The 21,228-nt window shown below is 42.9% G+C and overlaps 1 protein-coding gene across 1 annotated transcript in view; it reads right to left on the bottom strand.

The window, feature by feature from the left end:
- The window catches only part of tmc1 (transmembrane channel-like 1), a gene marked incomplete at both ends in the record, with an annotated part of 70,076 nt that overhangs the window by 46,630 nt on the left and 2,218 nt on the right, over positions 1 to 21,228 (bottom strand). Inside the window, 9 exons of the mRNA XM_080737935.1 lie at positions 129 to 271; positions 946 to 1,044; positions 2,028 to 2,134; positions 2,880 to 2,961; positions 3,074 to 3,164; positions 5,941 to 6,120; positions 7,135 to 7,214; positions 7,623 to 7,733; positions 8,111 to 8,262. Of these exons, the coding sequence (XP_080594061.1) occupies positions 129 to 271; positions 946 to 1,044; positions 2,028 to 2,134; positions 2,880 to 2,961; positions 3,074 to 3,164; positions 5,941 to 6,120; positions 7,135 to 7,214; positions 7,623 to 7,733; positions 8,111 to 8,262 (1,045 nt within the window). The remainder of the gene's footprint in view (positions 1 to 128; positions 272 to 945; positions 1,045 to 2,027; positions 2,135 to 2,879; positions 2,962 to 3,073; positions 3,165 to 5,940; positions 6,121 to 7,134; positions 7,215 to 7,622; positions 7,734 to 8,110; positions 8,263 to 21,228) is intronic.

Genomic DNA, 21,228 nt, shown 5'->3' with positions numbered 1-21,228 from the left:
AACTGCTTCTCGTTTATTTGCTTAACCTGCTTGAGCAAGATTATGTCGTATTGGTTCAATATTATTTCCAGTTACTTTCCCAGCCCCAGGCCAGGTGATAATGAGTTGTTCCCATAGCTGGTACTTACGTTCTGATGACCACCATGTAACTATAGGCAACGGTTCCCACGCCGACCAGGAAGTAGGACAGGGGCATGCGGAACTTGAGCCAGCCAATGGCACGCTGGCTGTTGTAGTATCCATAGAAGAGGACAGAATACTGAGCATAGCCCTGTAGGTCACATAGAGAAGATCTGACTGAGTACAACCTTGTAGATCAGTGGTTCTCAACCTTTTCAGGCTGCGAACCCCCAAAATAATCATACAGTATTTGAACTGGGTACCCCCCACCCTGATAAGCACTAGGAATTGTACAGTAGGAGTTGAGGCATTACATTTAGTTTGACTCAGTTCCACAGATAAATAGCAGAGTGAAAATAGCAGATCCACAACCTCACGCGAGGCATTGTGAGCTTGTAGAACGACTATTTTCATGATGTTTGCCTCTTCTTTATATTATTTGACGATTTGGCCAATGTTTGACCAGTTCTTTATAGTAGGCTTTGTTGATTACTTTTGATGCAATGTGTTTTTATTTTAATTTTTTAAAACTTCATATATTGTCAGTTCACTGTTATGTTCCAATTCCAATTATCTTCTTTATCCCGTATCCTGTATGAGTTACTGTATCTCTTGAGAGATTGGATGAAGGGTATCCCCCCAAAATTGTGTTTTCTGTTGAGTCAGGGAGGCCCCTGTTATTGAACAAACATTCTCCACAGCAATGAGCATTATGGGAATATAGAGCCAGAGAAATCATAAAGAGATGATGTACAAAATGTGCAACATAAGGAACCAGAGCCACCAGTAGGTGGCAGCATAGAGTTCTGTATTCATGCCACTGACCCCAAAGTCCCATAAGACGGCAAAATCCATGGCACTGGTCTCCTCCGCCCTGGGGACCGTCTTCCTGGGCATGGTGCCGTACGGCTTACCCATCAGAGCCTGCATGGTGGCACAAACACTGTCAGCTATAGAGACTAAACTAAACCTTACCCATCAGAGCCTGCATGGTGGCACAAACACTGTCAGCTATAGAGACTAAACTAAACCTTACCCATCAGAGCCTGCATGGTGGCAAAAACACTGTCAGCTATAGAGACTAAACTAAACCTTGTCACTGGAGCTAACAGTGTGCAGAACCTAACCTATTGGGGCCTGGTGGCATCCGTGTTATTTGGAAACGCACATGAGTTCTGGGCAAATCCCGCCCATGGAAGCTTTTGATTGACTGAACTGGAGCTAGGGAGCGCTCCTTTGTGTTCGCTTGGACCGTACGGAGGTGCAACCACCTAAACCTAACCCTAACTCTAACCCTAACCTTAACCTCAGTAAAACTATGCCTAACCCTAACCCTAACCTTAACCTCAGTAAAACTATGCCTAACTCTAACCCTAACCCTAAACCTAACCTCACTGAAACTAACGCTGGTGAGTAACTAACCTGCCGACGGGTGTGAAAACAAACAGCTCCGCCCAGAACTCATGTGCGATTCCAAATCAGGCGTGGCATCCACTCCAGCCAGGACACAGAGTCAATACAGGACACAGAGTCAACTAACACAATGTGCCGTACAGTCCATGCGTCTATATGGACCCATTTCATGTGGTTCTGTTCTGTATATGGACCAATGGTGAACACAGTACTGTGTTTGTACTGCGGAAAGCATTATCTTTCAAAGCAATATCTATTCTCAATATTAATACATTGCTGTACTGACATTTCAAAGTGAAGCATTGTGTCTTCAACAACAACACAACATTTGAAAAACAGTGAAAATAGAGTAGCTGATCTGAGCTTGTGTCAGTTGTGGATGGGCTACAGAAACTCTACTGAGAGTGAGGACCATATAATAGAAGGCTTCATTGGACATGAACCTCAGCAGTTCCAGAAAGAGCGTCTCTGATTGGACAGATTGGTCCTCGTACCTCTGGCACCATGACGAGGCCAAAGGTCAGACCAAACAGGATCATGTTGATGCCGTACATCCACCTCAGGAAGATGAAGTAGGAGGCCACGGACGACCCGAAGTGACCTGCAACCAAGAGATAGAGATGAAGTAGAAATGACCTTGCAACGCTGCGTCTCAAGTCCTTAAATCAATCCTATTTCCTATTTCCTTGCTTGTATGTTAGTCCCTCCCATTGAGGAAATAGAGAAGAGGAGACGTCCCATTGGCCATTTCTGATGACAACATCACAGGTGATAGGCCAACTCCCAGTGGGCAGGACTAACATACAAATAGGAAACAAGTGAAGGAAATAGGAATAATTTAAGGACTTGAGACACGGAGATGGAGACTCATTGTGGTCTTTACTGGTCTATGTCATTAAAGGACAACTTTGTTCTTGTACAACAAGGGTTCATATTTTAGATTGTAATATTGAGAAAAGAAAAGAGGAATGTTAAAACGTGATTAGTGATTTTTTATTTCAGTGGGTTTGGGCATGCGTTATAAGCCATAAGCCATGCAGTAACACTACCAGCCCCCATGAGTCACATCTGCCCATGGAAGATTGTTGTAGTGTATCTTGGGAATGGGCTTATTGTGCCTAAAGGACATATTTAGCCACTTGTACGCATGCCCCCACCCACTGAAATCAAAATAGTTCAAAGCGCCAAAACGACAGAAAGCAGTAAATTAAAGCATTTTAACACTCATCTTTTCTTTTCTTTAATTACAATCTAAAATATGAACCCTTGTTGTAAAAGAACAAAGTTGTCCTTTAAACCTGAAACCACAATAACACATGTATAATACAGTATGGATCATATCCTACTTTCAATCTCTTTGATTTTCATCTCCCAGGGAATGCAGGCCGTCTTGAAGTTTTCAAAGTCCCGTTGAAACTTCATCCATTTCTTAAAAAAAAGAAAAAGAAAAGGTGTGATTATTATAAGATAAATTGTTTTGCATTTGGGACTGGCAGGCAGACAGACAGCCATCTAGGCAGGCATAGATAGACAGACGTACCTTGGTCATCATGACCTTGTATGCATACAGCTTCCTGCCTTTCCCTTTCCCCAAAGCCCCCTCGTATTTCTCCATAAAGTCCTGGGACTCTCTGAAAAAAATAAAAAAATAAAAAATAAAAAACCGTACATCAGTCAAAGGACATTACAGATTACACTACACATACATATTTCTTAGACAGTGGTCACGGGTCACATTCAATCTGGACTAAAAATGGGAAAATGTGAAGTGAAGTGCCTTCGGACCTGGCGGGGACAGTAAAAGACGTCGGGTGGAAACCTCATTATGTCCAAAACTTTTCAGGATTCAAATACAAAAGCATCAAAAGTAGCAGATCCACAAGCTCATGCAGATCTGCTATAGCCTACTTTTGATGCTTTGGTGCAGCGCCGCTGTGTGGTACGATCAGGTATAGCTGGACCATTCATTTAAAGGTAGGGTAAGTGATTTAATTTAATTCAAATAAAAACAAAATGGGTCCATGTTCTGATACTACTAGTTACTATAGAGTGTTATGTTCTGATAGTACTAGTTACTATAGAGTGTTATGTTCTGATAGTACTAGTTACTATAGAGTGTTATGTTCTGATAGTACTAATTACTATAGAGTCTTATGTTCTGATAGTACTAGTTACTATAGAGTGTTATGTTCTGATAGTACTAGTTACTATAGACTAGTGTTATGTTCTGATAGTACTAGTTACTATAGACTAGTGTTATGTTCTGATAGTACTAGTTACTATAGAGTGTTATGTTCTGATAGTACTAGTTACTATAGACTAGTGTTATGTTCTGATAGTACTAGTTACTTACTATAGACTAGTGTTATGTTCTGATAGTACTAGTTACTATAGAGTGTTATGCTCTGATAGTACTAGTTACTATAGAGTGTTATGTTCTGATAGTACTACTTACTATAGAGTGTTATGTTCTGATTGTACTAGTTACTATAGAGTGTTATGTTCTGATAGTACTAGTTACTATAGAGTGTTATGTTCTGATAGTACTAGTTACTATAGAGTGTTATGTTCTGATAGTACTAGTTACTATAGAGTGTTATGTTCTGATAGTATAGAGTGTTATGTTCTGATAGTACTAGTTACTATAGACTAGTGTTATGTTCTGTTAGTACTAGTTACTATAGACTAGTGTTATGTTCTGATAGTACTAGTTACTATAGACTAGTGTTATGTTCTGATAGTACTAGTTACTATAGACTAGTGTTATGTTCTGATAGTACTAGTTACTATAGAGTGTTATGCTCTGATAGTACTAGTTACTATAGAGTGTTATGTTCTGATAGTACTAGTTACTATAGAGTGTTATGTTCTGATTGTACTAGTTACTATAGAGTGCTATGTTCTGATAGTACTAGTTACTATAGACTAGAGTGTTATGTTCTGATAGTACTAGTTACTATAGAGTGTTATGTTCTGATAGTACTAGTTACTATAGAGTGTTAAGTTCTGATGCTAGTTACTATAGAGTGTTATGTTCTGATAGTACTAGTTACTATAGAGTGTTTTGTTCTGTTAGTACTAGTTACTATAAAGTGTTATGTTCTGATAGTACTAGTTACTATAGAGTGTTATGTTCTGATAGTACTAGTTACCAGTAAGGCTACCTAATCGGGAGATAAGCGACCGTAGGTCACTTATCTCCACAAATAGGGCAAAAATGTGTTTTGCCAAAATCTTCCTGATCCATGTTGATGACATGAGTGTAGACATACTGTGTAGTGATTTTCGTGATTTTAGGGCAAAATCTGTAGGAGCAGTGTCCAAATATGTGTTTTTAAAAATCGGCCTGGAGGTGGCGCTATATGGGACAGATTCATGTTGATGGGATGAGTGTAGACATACTGTGTACCGATTTGCGTGATTTTAGGGCGAAAATTGTAGGAGCAGTGTCCAAAAATGTGTTTTGCAAGAATCGGCCTCATGGTGGCGCTAGAAGAGGGCCATGTGAGAAATGAGGGGTGGGGTCTCCGCGCCAGCAAGGCGGACGAATAGGTACTGGCCCCGGCTGTCCCGGTCGCTCCTAGCCGGAGTTACGGCATTTTATGTGAGCTGCAGTGTAGGGGGTCCTCCACTGGGGGCGCCACCACTTTTGCATCCGTTCTGGAGCACCAGGAGTCGGTGGTCCCCGGGAATTCCCCGTGAGCAGCCCCATTGGGGTGGTCATTTGGTCATGTTTGCGCATTTGGTCATTTTTTACATCTGGGGGTCCCCCAGGGACCTGGGGGTCCCTGGAGCTCCGGGGGTCCTTGGAGGTTGTAGTTTGGCAGCCAAGGAACGTGTGTGCAAAATTTGGCATGGATCGGGGCAACGGTTGCGGAGATATAAGCAGGGAAAAAGTGTGACGTGTGAGGTGTGACAGACAGACTGACAGACAGACGGAGGGACGGACGGACGGAGTTACTTACACTTTGTGGTGGTTTTGATAGTAAAGTGCGACCTGACGGTCGCAACTATATGTGTTATGTTCTGTTAGTACTAGTTACTATAAAGTGTTATGTTCTGATAGTACTAGTTACTATATGTGTTACGTTCTGTTAGTACTAGTTACTATAAAGTGTTATGTTCTGATAGTACTAGTTAGTTACTATAGAGTGTTTGGTCCATATTTGGCCTTAGGAGAAAAAAGCGGTTTCAGTTGCTCCACCAAACTGTTGTGTGACAGGTTTTCCTCCAATCAGGATAGAGTGGGGCCTTCCTCCAATCATGGTCGAGTGGGGGCGGGCTTTGCGCACACCAAGGCCCGCCCCCACTTGATCATGATTGGAGGAAGGCCCCTGCCTGTCACCTACATGAAAACTGAAACTTAACTGAAATCACTTTAAGAGAAAAACACGTTGCGCGTTGTACCGCAAGGTGCTGAGTTTCTTCTTCATGCGCCAGGGCTTTCCTCTCAGAGTCTGGATGAGTTTCTTCTTCTCCTCCACCGCCTCCTTCAGCTCCTCCAGCTCCTCGGGAGACAGACTCTCTGGTCTCAGCTCCTCTGGGTCGCCTCCCTCTGCCTCACCAGCGCTGGACGCCGCCTCAGAGCTGAGGAGAGTGCTGTACGTTACTGGTGGAGCTTTATACCTGATGTTAAGTAAGCTCTTTGCACACTGATGCGTCTTTTCGGCCAAATATCGCAGTGAATTTCGGAGCACTTAAATGAAAAAAATCAACCTCACGTTATGTAGCCCCACCCTCACCCTACGAGGTAGGGGGTCCCTGATCCATCTCCCCTTCAGTTTGGGGGTCCCTGGCATGAAAACGTTGAAGACCCCAGGTCTATGTCATTTTTTTAAAGGTTTTCAGGGGGAAAAAATGATCCAAAACAAAACAAATTTATATTTTGTCATTTCACCCAAAACGTTAATAAATAATTATAACTATTAATGTAAAAAATAAATAAATAACACTGTCTGTAACATACAGACAGTATATCATTACTTAGGCCATTAGTTTAATAAGGTGATGATGATCAGGAATGTTTGGAGGATCTGATCTATCTTGTACTGCATGTATTTCACTCTATCATACCAGGAACATTTGGAATATCTGACCTTATAGATATTCTTCTTACGTTTCCTTAAAACAACAAATGAAGGGAGCTTTTACGAAAAAACTATTTCACCCATTTTGTTTTATACCTGTAAACCCAAATAAAATTGAAGTTGATGTGTTCCTCTTTTATCACCAATTCATGGGTTGCATTTGTAGTCCTATTCCGGCCATTTTGAGGACCAACACAGGCGTTCTGATTGGCGTAGAACATTAGTTCTATGGCAGTCAGACACATTGAAACACCTGTGTTGGTCCTCAAGATGGCTGTTTAGGACTACAAATGCAAGCCATGAATTTGAGGTGATTTTGTTTAACCTTGTCTCAGCGACTTTCTTTTTCTTCTTCTTCTTCTTCATTTTGCTCGTTTTCTTCTCCTCCTCTTGTTTGCTGCCGTTCTCGTTCTTCGCGTCCAGGAGTTTGTTGTTGTTTTTCTTCCTTCCCTGCTTGGCTACCGCCTCTCCTTCCTCTTCCTCTTCCTCTCCTATCTCCTCCTCCTCCTCCGGCTCAGTTTCTCTCCTCTGTTCATTCTTGAGGTTCTTGCTGCCTTTGGCCTCCTTCCTGACGCTCCTCTCTCTCACCTCCTCCTGAGCAGGGATGTGCAGAGAATGTTAGAGAGGCAGGAGCTGACATTTCTAAAAGGGCCTTTTGGTGAAAATATTGCAAATAGCTGACCTCCAAACGCTCCACAGCGCTTCGCAGATGTGAGCTTGGAGGTCGGCTATTCTCGTTGCGTGATACCACACTGAAGCATAATCAAGTGAATACTGGAGATGTGATGTAGGGCATAGATTTTTACACAGAGAGGGCAATTCTTTAAACATAGAATTCAGGAAGGTAATTCTCTTGAATGCTGGTATGGCATGGAAAGAGGGCGTTTGCATTTCCTGCACCATAGTAAAAACTGCATTCATGGTCTGGAGAGGGCGCACTTTTTACAGACGGATAAAAGAGCAGGGGCTCCAGCCCCCTTTGATGTCTATGTGTGCACGTACCTGCTCTTGTTCTCCTCTGCTCTCTCCTTCACTCTGATCCCCCCTCTTCTTCCTCTTCTCCCTCCTCCTCTTCTTCCCGTGTCTCTCCTCTTTCTGCGCTCTCTCCTCCTCCTAGGGATGAGACCATAATCGTTATTATGGTTTATCGTGATAAAAAAACATTAACAATAATCGTATCGTGGAGATTTAACTTTATCATGAAATTATCCTCCGTCATGCACTGGGATCAATTCACCTTTTATATGTCGAGCTGCATATCCGGTAACAATTAAACCCTCTAAAACGGACGTGGAAATAACTACTTGACTACTACTTTTTTTTTTCACTCGCTACCAAATGTCTTTGCCAAAAAATAGCCGCTCTACAAGCTCACAACGCGTTGCGATGCGTTGAGAGCTTGTAGATCTGCTATTGTTTTGGCAAATGTTCCGCCCCAGGATAATGGATGTTGGTGATATTTTGATTATAGTGATAATATCCCATCCTACCTCGCAGGCGTCTCCTCCTCTCCCTGCTCTGGATGAAGAGCCCTTCCTCCTCTGGCCTCCTTTGCTCTTCTTCCTCTCTCTCCCGTTGTCTCTCCTTCTGCTCCGCTCTCTCCTCCTCTCCTGGCAGGAAGCCTCATCGTCTTCTTCACCACCTGTTGGAAACAGAAACAGTGTTCATTTTGACAGCAAATTGAGTTTTAGTTAAATGGTAAATGTCGTAAATGTTGGATTTATATATAGCGCCTTTATCCAAGGCGCTTTTGTGCATATCCATTCACACACACATTCATACCGGTACACTGATGGCAGAGAAAACCATGCAAGGCACCAACCTGCTCACTGGGAGCAACTAGGGGTTCAGAGTCTTGCTCAAGGACACTTCGACACTAAAGGTCGTTGCACACTGCTGTATTTTTTCAGACGATTATGAGCGAATTTCGGAGCACGCTATGTCAATCACGTTTGCGCACTGCCGCCCTTTTCGTATATATTTTCGGACCACTGGGATCCCTTGCTCTCTCTATCTCTCTCGCTCTCGTTGCCCTGAATATCGCATTTCGCAATGAAAAAAACGCAGCAGTGTGCAACCAGCTTAAATCTGGGGGGAGCCCGGGATCAAACTGGGAACCCTTCGGGAACCTTCCGTGTTCTAAGACGGCACCCTTACCCCTGAGCCACTATGACTAGTTTTAGTCATAGTCTTAGTCATCTTAAATCTTTCAGTGTTAGTGTAGTTTTAGTCGACTAAATATATCAAGATTTTAATCAACTAAGTCTATAGTTTATTTTGGCGGGGCCTTGATGCTGTCGTAATGCCTGATTTCACACATGGTTTCATGCTTGTAAATATCAGACCTACAAGCTCACAAAATGTTCACAGAGCGGCTGAATCCGTCCTTGATTCCTTAAACTACTAGCTCTGGACTTTAGTCCAATAACAGTGCTTTTAACTATCTGTCATTTACTAGAGTATGTGTTCTCTTCTTTCCTCTATTTCTGTCTCTGATTTGGTCTTTTATTTTGGTGTGTGCCCCCCCCCCTCTCTCTGTGACATGGTGTTGTTAATCCGTTGGTAATTGGGGACACAGGTCGTGATGGGAGTGCACAGGATGCCAGAAAGACAATGAATGATGTGTGTGTGAACCAGAGGTGTGTGTGTGTGTGTGTGTGTGTGTGTGTGTGTGTGTGTGTGTGTGTGCGTGCGTGCGTGCGTGCGTGCGTGCGTGCGTGCGTGCGTGCGTGCGTGCGTGCGTCCGTGCGTGCGTCCGTGCGTGCGTGCGTGCGTACGAGGGGAAGGGTCACATTTAATGCCAGTCCATACTCAATCCGAAACCGAACTTTGCGTTCCGAGTGACGTCATCTTGTATTTGAACCGAACCTTTTTCCGACTAGACGAAGAGTAGGATGGACAGGCCTTCAGGGCTGCTTTCACCTCCTCCAGTCCAGCGACATCATCGCCACCACACAGACAAAGGTATTACAAAATTCACACTTTGACATGAAGTGTCAAAGTGTTCAAAGTGTGAGCTTGTAGATCTGCTATTTTTGAGAACTACTGTTCTTAACCACCGTTCTACAAGAGAATCCACTTTTCTTTTTATTCACGTCTGAAACACTCATTTTACCACTTACCGTACACGATCTCCCTCCACAAAGCCGATTCTAAATAATGATCAATGCTTATTATCAAGTGCTCAAGTCACTTAACAAGCACCATGTAATCCCTGTGTAGAGATTCAGGTGTCAACAGCAGTCAGTAATGAAACAGAGGACTCAGCTGAGAGCAGAGTGTCAAGAGCCATTCATCATGTGTGACGTGTATCACACATGTGTTGTTGTTGTGTAAGATAGAGGATAGGTGCAGAACGCCCCACATGTCCCCACTGAGCCCACCTATCCTGTTACCACTGTGAAAAGAGATGGCTTCGGGGCATGTTATTACGTTTCTGTTGGAGAATAAAAGCTGATCGTCTGATAGAGGGAACACGCACGCCTCTGCCACCGTTGACCACGGTGGCAGCGCCAACATCATAACTGATGGTTCGGTGGTTGGAAAAGAAAAAACTATATGGGCAGGGACGTGCTGGGCCCCTGATTTAGCCCGGGAAAAAGAGTTGGAGAGAGATCTCTCTCTATAGCGCTGCTGCTACTCAAAGATTTGACATTTCAGATCATGACAAGTGACAAGCCAGTGGGCCAATTACATGAGTTATATTTCGTCGTTGTCGGGTGGAAACCTTGTATGTCCAAAACCGTTTGTTTTGTATTCATCATTTTAAAAATGATTTTAACTAGTGAAAACAGCCGATCTACAAGCACAAACACCTCGCACCGCGAGGCGTTGTGTGCTTGTAGATCTGCTGTTTTCACTACTGTTGTGCAACAGCCTTGTATTATGAAGCAGGGCTTTACTTGGAAAAGAAGAAACTATATAGGCTATATATATATACTGTATATGGACATGCTTTATCCAGCTGACAGGAAAACAATGCACGTAACGGGAGAGGGAGATGAGATAGCCTACGCTACTGTTTTATAACACCTGGCGATAGCTTCAGGCTAAAGTTGTCTCGCTTAAAGCCAAAGTAAAGAGAGAAATGTGGCTTTTCAGACCAGTTGCTGTCACAGAGCTATACAGTAAATACAATACGGTAGTTATTTATTGGTGTGTGTGTGTGTGTGTGTGTGTGTGTGTGTGTGCGTGTGTGTGTGTGTGTGTGTATGGCGGCTTTATCGTGCCAGCTAAGCGAAGCGACGCATGTGTGCCAAATGGCTTTTTGTTTACATATGCGTGCGTGCATGCATGCGTTAGTTGTGCTCCAGTGGCACTCCAGGGCACACGATTGCGCTGGACGCATCGCGTCTTTGGTACGCGTCACGCGTCCTGTAACGATGCCATGCGCGTCTTTGGTACGCGTCACTCGATGCCATGCAGCCAACGAGGTACACGTCTCGTGTCATGTAAAAAAATAAATAATAAAAAAAAAAATCTGTAAATGTACTGTGATTCTTATATCATTTGTTTTAAGCAGTAACTCATTCCAGTTCAAATACAGACCAAACCATTCAATTCTATGCCATTGCCATCCACTATTGTTGCCTGTTCCGTTGCATTTAACAATGCAGATCTAATAGTTTAAATATATTTTACTCTGTTGTGAGTAAAAATGAATCTGATTATTATAGAAGAGGGCTTTGCACATAAAGAGTGCTGCTGCATTATATCCTATATTAATTATATGAAGAAGTAATCCATTATTTGGGGTGACGACAACCAGAATGCAGAATAGACTATCATTAGTTGGCTGAGAATAATGCCACAATGGTTTAAATGATCTAATGTAACTTTGAGAAGCGCAGAGCTGGTCAGAGTCCAATCAGACCAGCTGCGGGAGCGCTAATTGGGTTGACTCGTTGACCTAGGCCTACTTAATTGCGCTATTCGGTGTATAATTGAAAAATGGAAATGCAATGACAGTAGGCCTATTAATTCATTTATCAAAATATCAAAATTCATTCAATTTGTCCACACATCCAGTGTGGAAGGAAGACAGACAGACAGACAGACAGACAGACAGACAGACAGACAGACAGACAGACAGACAGACAGTGATTTATCCAGATGCTTTGCCATTAGGCTACTCACACGGAGTAATGTAATGAATATGCTGACAGACAGACAGAATAAAAAGAGTCCACGAATAGGCCCGCACACTGCTCATAATGCAAAAAAAAAAAAAAATCCTCCTCGGCTGCGCGATCCCGCCAGCAGCGTCAGTTCTGCAAATGCTAAGGTATGGTAACATGGCTGTTGTTTTGCAACAAGCATGATGAATTCATTTTAAGAAGTACATTTTATTATTTTCTCCTGTAATCAGCTACCATACCCATGTGCTACTACTCCACTCGCTGCCTCACTCGCATCCATTGGTGCGTTATGCGTTTTTTCCGACTTTATATCGCCCATCCCCATGTCCAGATTTTTTTTTTCGGTGATATGCACGGCAGCACGTCATTACTTTCTTTCTGACAGTGGATTTCTGTCTGTCTGTCTGTCTGTCTGTCTGTCTGTCTGTCTGTCTGTCTGTCTGTCTGTCTGTATATATAAAGATATTGGCGAAGCATACGTTGTGCCATTGACCGTTAAAATGTTTAATTGGCCGGTAATTATAAAGTCCACCGGACACTGTGACCGGCTGGGAAAATGTCTCCCTTATATCATTTGGCTCCCTTTAGGCTATTTTATCAGATTTAATCCTATTATTCTTATTATTATTTGGTTAAAGTAGTAGGCTACAACCATTAAAACAACATCATCATTTTTGTATCATGATCTGTCAGCATGGTTTAAATCCCGAAGGGTGAGCGTGCTTCTTCTGTGCTGTGCGCTGTTAAAATCAGCCTATTCCTTCGTCGTACGATGGTGACGCGCGTTGAAAATATCAGAGCTACAAGCTCACAACTCGTCGCAATTCGCCACGCTATGAGCTTGTATATCTGCTATAGATACGCAACACGGCCATACGGCCATCAAGCTTCATAGCTGCGCTGGAGACCCTGGAGTCGGGGTTTACTGTTACAGAACCGTACGGATTCCGTGGCTATAATCGTGGATAATCTATGGATTCCGTGACACCATACGTAGATTAATTCGTAGGCTATTGTGTGGCGGCGGTGGCGCACAGGCAGTTCACTTGCACCCACTTTATTCACTTATTTTTTGGTGAATAAATACAGTAAACAAACATTCCTATTCCTATCCTATCCTAGACAGTAGGCCTATTAATTTCATCAAAATATCAAAATTCATTCAATTTGTCCACACATCCAGTGTGGAAGGAAGACAGACAGACAGACAGACAGACAGACGGACAGACGGACAGACGGACAGACTGATTGATTTCATTTTCCCATTGCACATGCATATAGAGAACGTCAAGTCAGTCAGTTCAGCACCACAGCCCCTCATCACACAGATAGACAGCTGTTAAAAGTGGTTGCACTTATATGAAACAGAAATAGGCCTCTAATATTTGACAATTTGGCCAATGTTTAATTTGTCACGGTTACTGTTGAGTGAGAAAATGGTGTCGTGTTAATCATCTGGGGACAAAATAATTTGGGTCCCAACCCACAGGTTGAGAAACACTTGTATAGCTCTCAGTTACCAATGAATCAATTAGCGCGGTCATTATTTGCTTTCAAGGAAAAACAAACAATAGATGTGTGAATTAGCCAGTCATTAGCTCCTGCAGCTGTGACGAATATGGTGGACTGATCACCAATCAAGTGATCAAAGCAAAGGCAATTCATGGTGGTAATCGAGGGTTGTGAGTCTCACAGCTGAAACAGGGAACTGCATGACATAACAGTGAGAGAGAAGGTTGCAAATAGGAAAAAGTAGGCTAGGCCTAGTTTCATGACACAGAGAGAGATAGCGTCGGTGCAGTCATTCAGTCAGTCAGTCAGTCAGTCAGTCAGACAGACAGACAGACAGACAGACAGACAGACAGACAGACAGACAGACAGACAGACAGTTGCACCGGGCACCGCCACCTAAATCTTCTCCCCCACAATCTCTTTATTCCGTAACGGAATTCATCAATGACGAGGGCTTTCCAACTGTTCCCTGCAAATAAGCCATGTGTAGGCCTATAGGCTATTATATTGTATGTATCCTATACGCTATGCCTAATATAATATAGCCATGGGCCGATTTGTGGGTCTTACTTATTATTGTTATTTAATTATTATTGTTATTTAAAACTGATGTCATCATTGAAATAAATATGCCTTTTACAGAACACTTAATGCCTGGGCTTTAATTTATCGCAAGAAAGTTCTAATTTGGTTTGAAAAGTATAGGCTATGAATGAAGAATGAATGAGCTTTATTACCGGTATCATTGTTGCATAAAACAAGTTCAAGAACAACGAAAGTGGAGCAAACCTTTATTGTTAAGACAAAACAATAAGTTAAATTTATAAAAAAAAAAGTATAGATATAGCCTACGAAGTAAAAAAAAAAAAAAAAAAAAAAGTCCCGTCTCACAGCTAATAGTGCATGAGCGCAGCTATATAAAAAGCTGTTTTTTAAGCCTGTGGATCTTTTAAAAAGGCAGCAGTTCAAACAATGGGATAGGTCTTTGATGATGCTGCGGGTCTTTGGCAGTGGTGGAAAAGGTATACAGCCTACTCAACTGTTTTACTTTTTAATGTAAAAGTATCAATTATGCAATGCAATGTAGAACGGCGAGCTCCATTTGTGTTGAACACCACGGAGCGACCGTCTGTCTAGTCGCCCCGGTTCTAACGAGGGGTCGCGGCGATCCAACGGCCAGCCATTCTGGAGCTCTACGGTCGTTTATAGTTTCAGCCAAAGTAGCCGATCTACAAGCAGCGCGCGCCGGGCAACAGAGTGCGAGCGAGGAGGTGGACCAGAACTATAGACAGTTCCTGCACTGCTAATTATTTCAAATAATAAACAAACAATTAGGTGTGGAAGGGCTTCAGTCAATGAATCAAAGAGAGTCCGAACATCGGTTTACTCCCCTGGAGATCAATGATATAGGCCAAGGCTGTTGATGGGCCAATTAAGTTGTGTGCTGCTGTTTAAATAAACGTCCACTCTCGTCTCTCTCTCTCTCTCTCTCTCTCTCTCTCTCTCTCTCTCTCTCTCTCTCTCTCTCTCTCTCTCTCTCTCTCTCTCTGTGTCTCTGCGCTCCGCGCATGAAGCGTCTCCATTTGGACATGATTTGGAACAGAGCGAGAGAGAGATGGAGAGAGAAAGCGAGGGAGCAAAAAAAATCCTGCCTACAGGATTACGTTTTGTTCTTCTGGTTTAAGTTCATCATGGCTCGGTCAATTATGAAGCGATTAAAACAAATAAAACGTCACCTCTTCCTTGGAAAGCCCCACTTCCATGGACTGTATTGTGTCCCTATTACATCTAAAGATGTATAACGTTGGCTGATCTACCAGTGCGCCATGCAGTGCGCTCCCAAAATGGACATTTCCCGACATTGATTTGCTATATAAAACCATATTTGATAGATATAACTATCATCTACAATTACTTATTGTAGAGAACGTTATAGGCTATATAGGGTATTTTAGCCTAGTGCGCAATGCCACCCTGGCAATGCCGATACGAAATTAATATGGCATTCATATTATTCAAGTTATTATACAGCCTACCAAAAGCTGTATGGTTTAAAGTAGGCCTAATTAATATACGTATAGGATATACTGCAGCACTCGTGTGTAAAGCCCTGTGTTGGTTCTACTGTTCGCTTCACAATCACTTTTGTAGAATGCAACACAAACTCGAAGCACTGCGCTGTCAGCGCCGACTGCCGCCGAGTCGCCGACTGCGCCCAATGAATGCGTTTCTTGTGGGGAGATTTACAGAAGCGGAATATAGGCTACCAAGTTAATCAGGGGGTACTTGATAAATATAGGGGAGTAAACACGTATGAAAAATATCAAAAGAAAACATTTTTTTAATACAAAATTCAACAAATTAAAGTTGCATGGACCCCCCTCCAGCCAAAATAAAAAAGTCATGGTCCCCCCTGACAATCAAATTATTATTTGAGAACCCCCCCTCGCTATGGACTATACCCACCTTAAGTATTAGACGAACACTCCCTAAATGGTTCGAGTTTTAGTTTGCGCCGAAACTAGAAAGACTGTACCGACGCAGGCCGTGCGGCACAAATGCGGGGCCCTGAGCGGGGGAGCGGGGGGCGAGGCCTTTTTTTTTTTTTTCGTTTTTTTTTGGGTAGGCCTACTTTTACTTGAGTAAAAGTATTTATACTTTTACTTAAGGCGGGCACACTTTTACTGCAGTCTGCATGGGGGAACCAGAGGCGTCAATTGGGTATGGCAAGCTATGGCAGCTGCCATACCTTGGCTACAGGGGGAAATAATAAAATGTTCTTTTCATCGTGCCTATTGCAGGTATGTAAGTAAGGTATGGCAACCACCAGTCATGTTGCCATACCTTAGCTTTTTCTGAACTGACGCCACTGCCCCAGGCAGCCAGTGACGTAGATATAGCGTAGGGATACCACTTCAAAGAATTGACAAGTTAACAATAACAATAAGCACACAGGCAGCAGCTATTATAATAGGCTATACTCACACAAGTTGACACAACAAGCAGAGAATCATGCTAAGATTTGCCTCCTGGCGTTCCTTGCAGCAAATTCTGCAATAACGTCTTTATAATCCAGTGTAGATACAGCATCCTGTTCTATTGCGATGATGGCAAGTCCACAAAGTCTCTCCTGGGACATGGTTGTGCGTAAATAGTTTTTTATCAGTTTTAACTTGGAGAAACTGCGCTCCCCAGATGCAACTGTGACGGGGATTGTCAGTAAAATCCGAAGGGCAATTTCACTGTTAGGGAATGTCCCTTTCCTCTTTTTGAGATAACGCAGTGTTTCCAGCGCAGTCTTGGCTTCCTTGGGCACTGTTACGCACAATACGCGCAGCTCAGTGAACAGGTCCTCTGCATTGATGTCAATTCAATTCAATTCAAAGGAGCTTTATTGGCATGAGAAAACATACGTTTACATTGCCAAAGCAAGTATCACAAATACAATAAAAAACAGTTGAAAATGGGGAACATATATACAGTTGGAGGGGGTACAGCATTGAGTAAACAGAGCTATGTCGCATTGTGACATTTTATATACAGGGTACAAATAGCAGCATTTTTTTCCCCTCAAAATGCATTTAAAGGTATCAGCTCTGTTTCATACTGTATGTGCAGTAGGTCTAGATGTCAATCCATGGTTTGTAGTCCTTAGGGTCACTAGACTGGGTTCCATCTGTTAATGTTGCTGTCAGAGACAAGCTCAAAGCCTCACAATTTCTCTTCAGTTCAATGTCATCTATTTCACAAAGTTTGGACAGGTTAAAAAGAAATCCAAACGTGCCCTCTAATTGTTTTATTTGTTTGAATCGATCGCGTAGAGCGGAGAGGGCCTGGTCCACTATTGGAATGAAATATTCCGTTTCGAAAAGCCGCTCTCCAGATAGAGGGATGTCTGCGTCTCTTCTCCGTTTCCCCGTCACGCGCGACTCTGTGAATAATGGCCTGACACCCATCTCCTCGGCAATCTCTTTTGCTGTTATTTTTGAAGACGTAAATCCAGTTTCTCTGTAGTTCTCCATGAAATTAACCAGTCCCTTAATATCAGACAAAGCCACATCCAGCTGCATATCCTTAGACTGCAAATCTTTGCTCACAGTGTTAACAGCAAACAAAATGTCATACCATATAACCATAGCCAGAATGAATTCAAAATTTTCCAGCTCAAAGTTGACCAGGGAAAGAGACTCGCTTTTAATTTTAGCGTCTTTAGTTTTCTCTGATACTTCCAGCAAAGCATCTTTAACATTTTTAATGTCGTGGCGTAGTACTTTGACACTCTCTACCCTACATTCCCACCTCGTTTCGGACAGTGGTTTAACGTTGAGAGAAACATGCGCTGTCAATATATCCCAACGATTAGTGGAAAGGGCAAATATGGACCCTGCCTGCCTTGGTTTTGTACTGCGCCGTTGGTTCGTTCTGGGCGAGCGGTTGTTTTTTGTGCAACTAAAATACTCCTGTGCACATTACATTGGCGTAGGCCTATAGGAAAAAATAAATAAAGCCAAGGAGAACTATTAATGGCGAAACACAGGCCCACGAACAAAATATTTATATAGCGAATAGGCCTATATTTGTTTAATTTCGCCGTTTTAAAGCACCATGCTGGCGAGGATGCGCAAAAAAAAATGATTGTGCTGTCAAACAATGAAACTATATGGAATCTATGAAGGTTGTGGGGATCCCTGCTTCATCTCTCTCGCCTGTGACACCACGCAAAGCGTTTCGGGGTATTCCGAGTTTTGCACGATCTGATCATCTGCTTCAAATACCACCAGTGGTCCTTGAGGCTTGAGGTGGTCCACAATCCCCAGCTTATTAATGATGGAGTTGGACAGTTGGTAACCAAATGGACCTCGGCGCTTGCCGAGATCTCTCTCTCTCTCTCTCTCTCTCTCTCTCTCTCTCTCTCTCTCTCTCTCTCTCTCTCTAACTCTCTCTCTGCTCTCACTGGGCGCAGTGGGGCAAAGTAACTAAGTAGATTTACTTATACTCAGTGTTGCAGTGGTCTTGGGTCGCGCGCCCCCGACGACCCATATCTTTTTTGAGCCGGGGTCTCGCACCCACCGAAGTTCACACCTCGACAACCGTTTAACAAAGAAACTAGCCTATTTGCATATCAATCGACCTGTATAGTAGGTGTCGAGCGACGTTCGCGACCCCCCAAACATTGAATCACCACTGCACCACTGCTTATACTGTATACTCAAGTAAAATGTTGAGGTAATTAAAAGATATGATTAGGCCTATTATATTATAAAACATCCATTGATCCACTTTAGCCGTACGTTTTATGCCTATATGCCTATAACAAGACAACTAAAGGAAAGAGAGAGAGGGGGAGGGGTTATTATTACCCTTATTACTATACTACTAACTAGGTAACCTCGCACACCAGGCTTTACTAACTAGGCAAGGGGCTGCCTCTCCGCTGAGCGCATGCATGCATTGCTGCGTGACAGACAGACAGACAGACAGACAGACAGACAGACAGACAGACAGACAGACAGACAGACAGACAGACAGACAGACAGACAGACAGACCTGGCCCTATTGCGAAGGGCAAATGCGTTGTCTAAACCGGAGCATGGAGGAGCTTGGAACATGCATGGTACAAAAAAAATGGCGGAATGGCAGAGAATCTATGCAGATTAGCAGTAGGCCTAAATGGTGAGGCCACATTCTCATAATATAATTCGGTTTAGTCGTGCGAATGGGAGGGGTGAAGTTGCCACATTCTTGCATATTTAATTGATACGTTTGCGCTCGCACTGCACTTTGTCATCCGAAACAAGGAATCGTCCGTGCACGTCTGTCCAGGGACATGAATGTATCCAAGCTGCATAATAATGCCTCCTCCATCTCCCTGTGTGTAACCGCAGGACCCCCGCAAGCGCCGCATTAGCCTATTTATCAGCGGTCAACGTTCGTAAACGGGCAATCAAAAAATAAAACCAGCGGCGGCGGGAGAGTCTCGCAAAATCTACCAGCAATAAACCAGACAGAAAATACTTTAGCAAGATATGAATATCTACGAAGAGGACAACGTCTCTCTCTCTCTCTCTCTCTCTCTCTCTCTCTCTCTCTCTCTCTGCCCCTCGTCTTGCCCTCCGCTGGCTCACTCGCTGCGCAAAAGCGTCTCCATTTGGACATGATTTGGCACAGAGAGCAGCGCGCGCGAGCTAGGGCGAGAGACCCACACATCGGCCTATATTATATTAGCCTATAGCCTATATATGATATACAAGTGACTCCAGAAGCACTTTCCTTTCATCTAAATGTGAGCAACTCCTCACAAATAATACACTATGTGCGATGGAGGGAGGGGTGATCAGAAATTAAATCAATGAGGGGAGGAGGCGGCCAGAATGGTCAGAAATCTAATGTAACCTAACCCTAACCCAAAGCCCGATACATAATTGACAATTGGAGACCGGCCCGTCCCGAAGACCGACATTTTTCTAAACAAGCTTAATTGCGTGTAGCTTAAGTGCGTGTAGCGGCGGCCTTTTGTTTTCATTACACTTTAAATATTGGTGAAGAACAGAGACATGATACCCCTTTCCAACTGTCTTTATTCAATTGTGAAACAGGTCCCGACTCCCGAGGACAATTTAACAATGAACAATCCTTTGAGTTTGCGTTGTGCGACATTTGTGCAATTAAAATAAACAATCTCAAGTTAAGTATGTGTATAAAATATTAGAATGAATAGCCTTAATCAGTCAAGCAACGAAACATTCCCATTCCCTGGTTAAATTAAAGTATATAAATAGGCTAAACAAATAAAATAAACAGCATTTGTTATTTTAGTCCGTAACACAGCACTTTTCTTTGTATGAATCAACACTTATTCGTTCAGTTTAATAGTCCCAAAAATCCAGCGCTGGGCGCAAGGCCGCGCCGGGAGGCCGCACCGGCGAATAATCCAATCAGACAGCAAGCAGCTGAAATTAAATAAAATACATTTATAAATAAATGATAAGATCACAAGAGACCAAGATGACTACATTCTACGTTGGCCATTGGGTATATATTGCCAACAGTTAAAGGCTAGGCTGTACTCACCGATCTTATAAATTGTGATGAAGAAAATCGTTCAACGATGTCCTTCGCTCGGAGATGGTTCTGCCCGCAGCGCTGAAAACCCGTTCACTGGAACTGCTGCTGGCCGGGATGCAAAGCACAGATCTTGCCAATTTTTTTCTTTATTTATTTTTCTCAAGCCCGACCCAGCCCAAAGCCCGACATGTGCGTGACAAATTGAGCCCGGCAGGCCAGGCCGCTGCTCAGAGCTAAAGTTAACAACTAAACAAAACAAACAAATAACGAAATAAAGGTCTAAACACAACATAACTGAACAGAACTAAACAAATAATAAATAAAGCAATTTAACTGACAACTTAACCAGAAGGCAGCCATTCCGAAGGGCTCAACTTAGGAACACCAAACAAAACAAAAACAGTTAAATAAATAAATAAATAAATAAATATAAATAAATTAACGAAATATGTATAGTCTCAATCAGTCAAGGATTAAAACATTTGGTTAAAATGCAAATATAAAAATGGGCAAAACAAATAAAATAACCAGCATCTGTTATTTTAGTCCATAAACACAACACACTTCTACTTAATATATTAGTCCCAACCAGCAGGGCGCAAGGCCGTGACTCATGCATGCGCTGATCTGAAAGTTACATTTCAACATCACATCATCGCCCAAATAATAATAAATAATATATTCGGAATGGCGGGGTGTTTCCAGAAAATGAAACGAAATCTATTTGGTTTCACTTTATACTCTAAAGATTTAAAAGATCCATTTGGTTAACAACTCTCCATAATTTAGCTGTGGACCACTTGGAACTTCCCCCAAGGACCAACGGTGGTCCTTGGCCAACGGTGGTCCTTGGGGGGGGGGGACCACCAGGACCACCAACTCACCAAAGGACC

The sequence above is a fragment of the Nannobrachium achirus genome (assembly GCF_963921795.1).
Source record: "Nannobrachium achirus genome assembly, chromosome: 12".
NCBI classification, from domain to species: domain Eukaryota; kingdom Metazoa; phylum Chordata; class Actinopteri; order Myctophiformes; family Myctophidae; genus Nannobrachium; species Nannobrachium achirus.
This window is presented reverse-complemented; position numbering and strand designations above follow the sequence as displayed.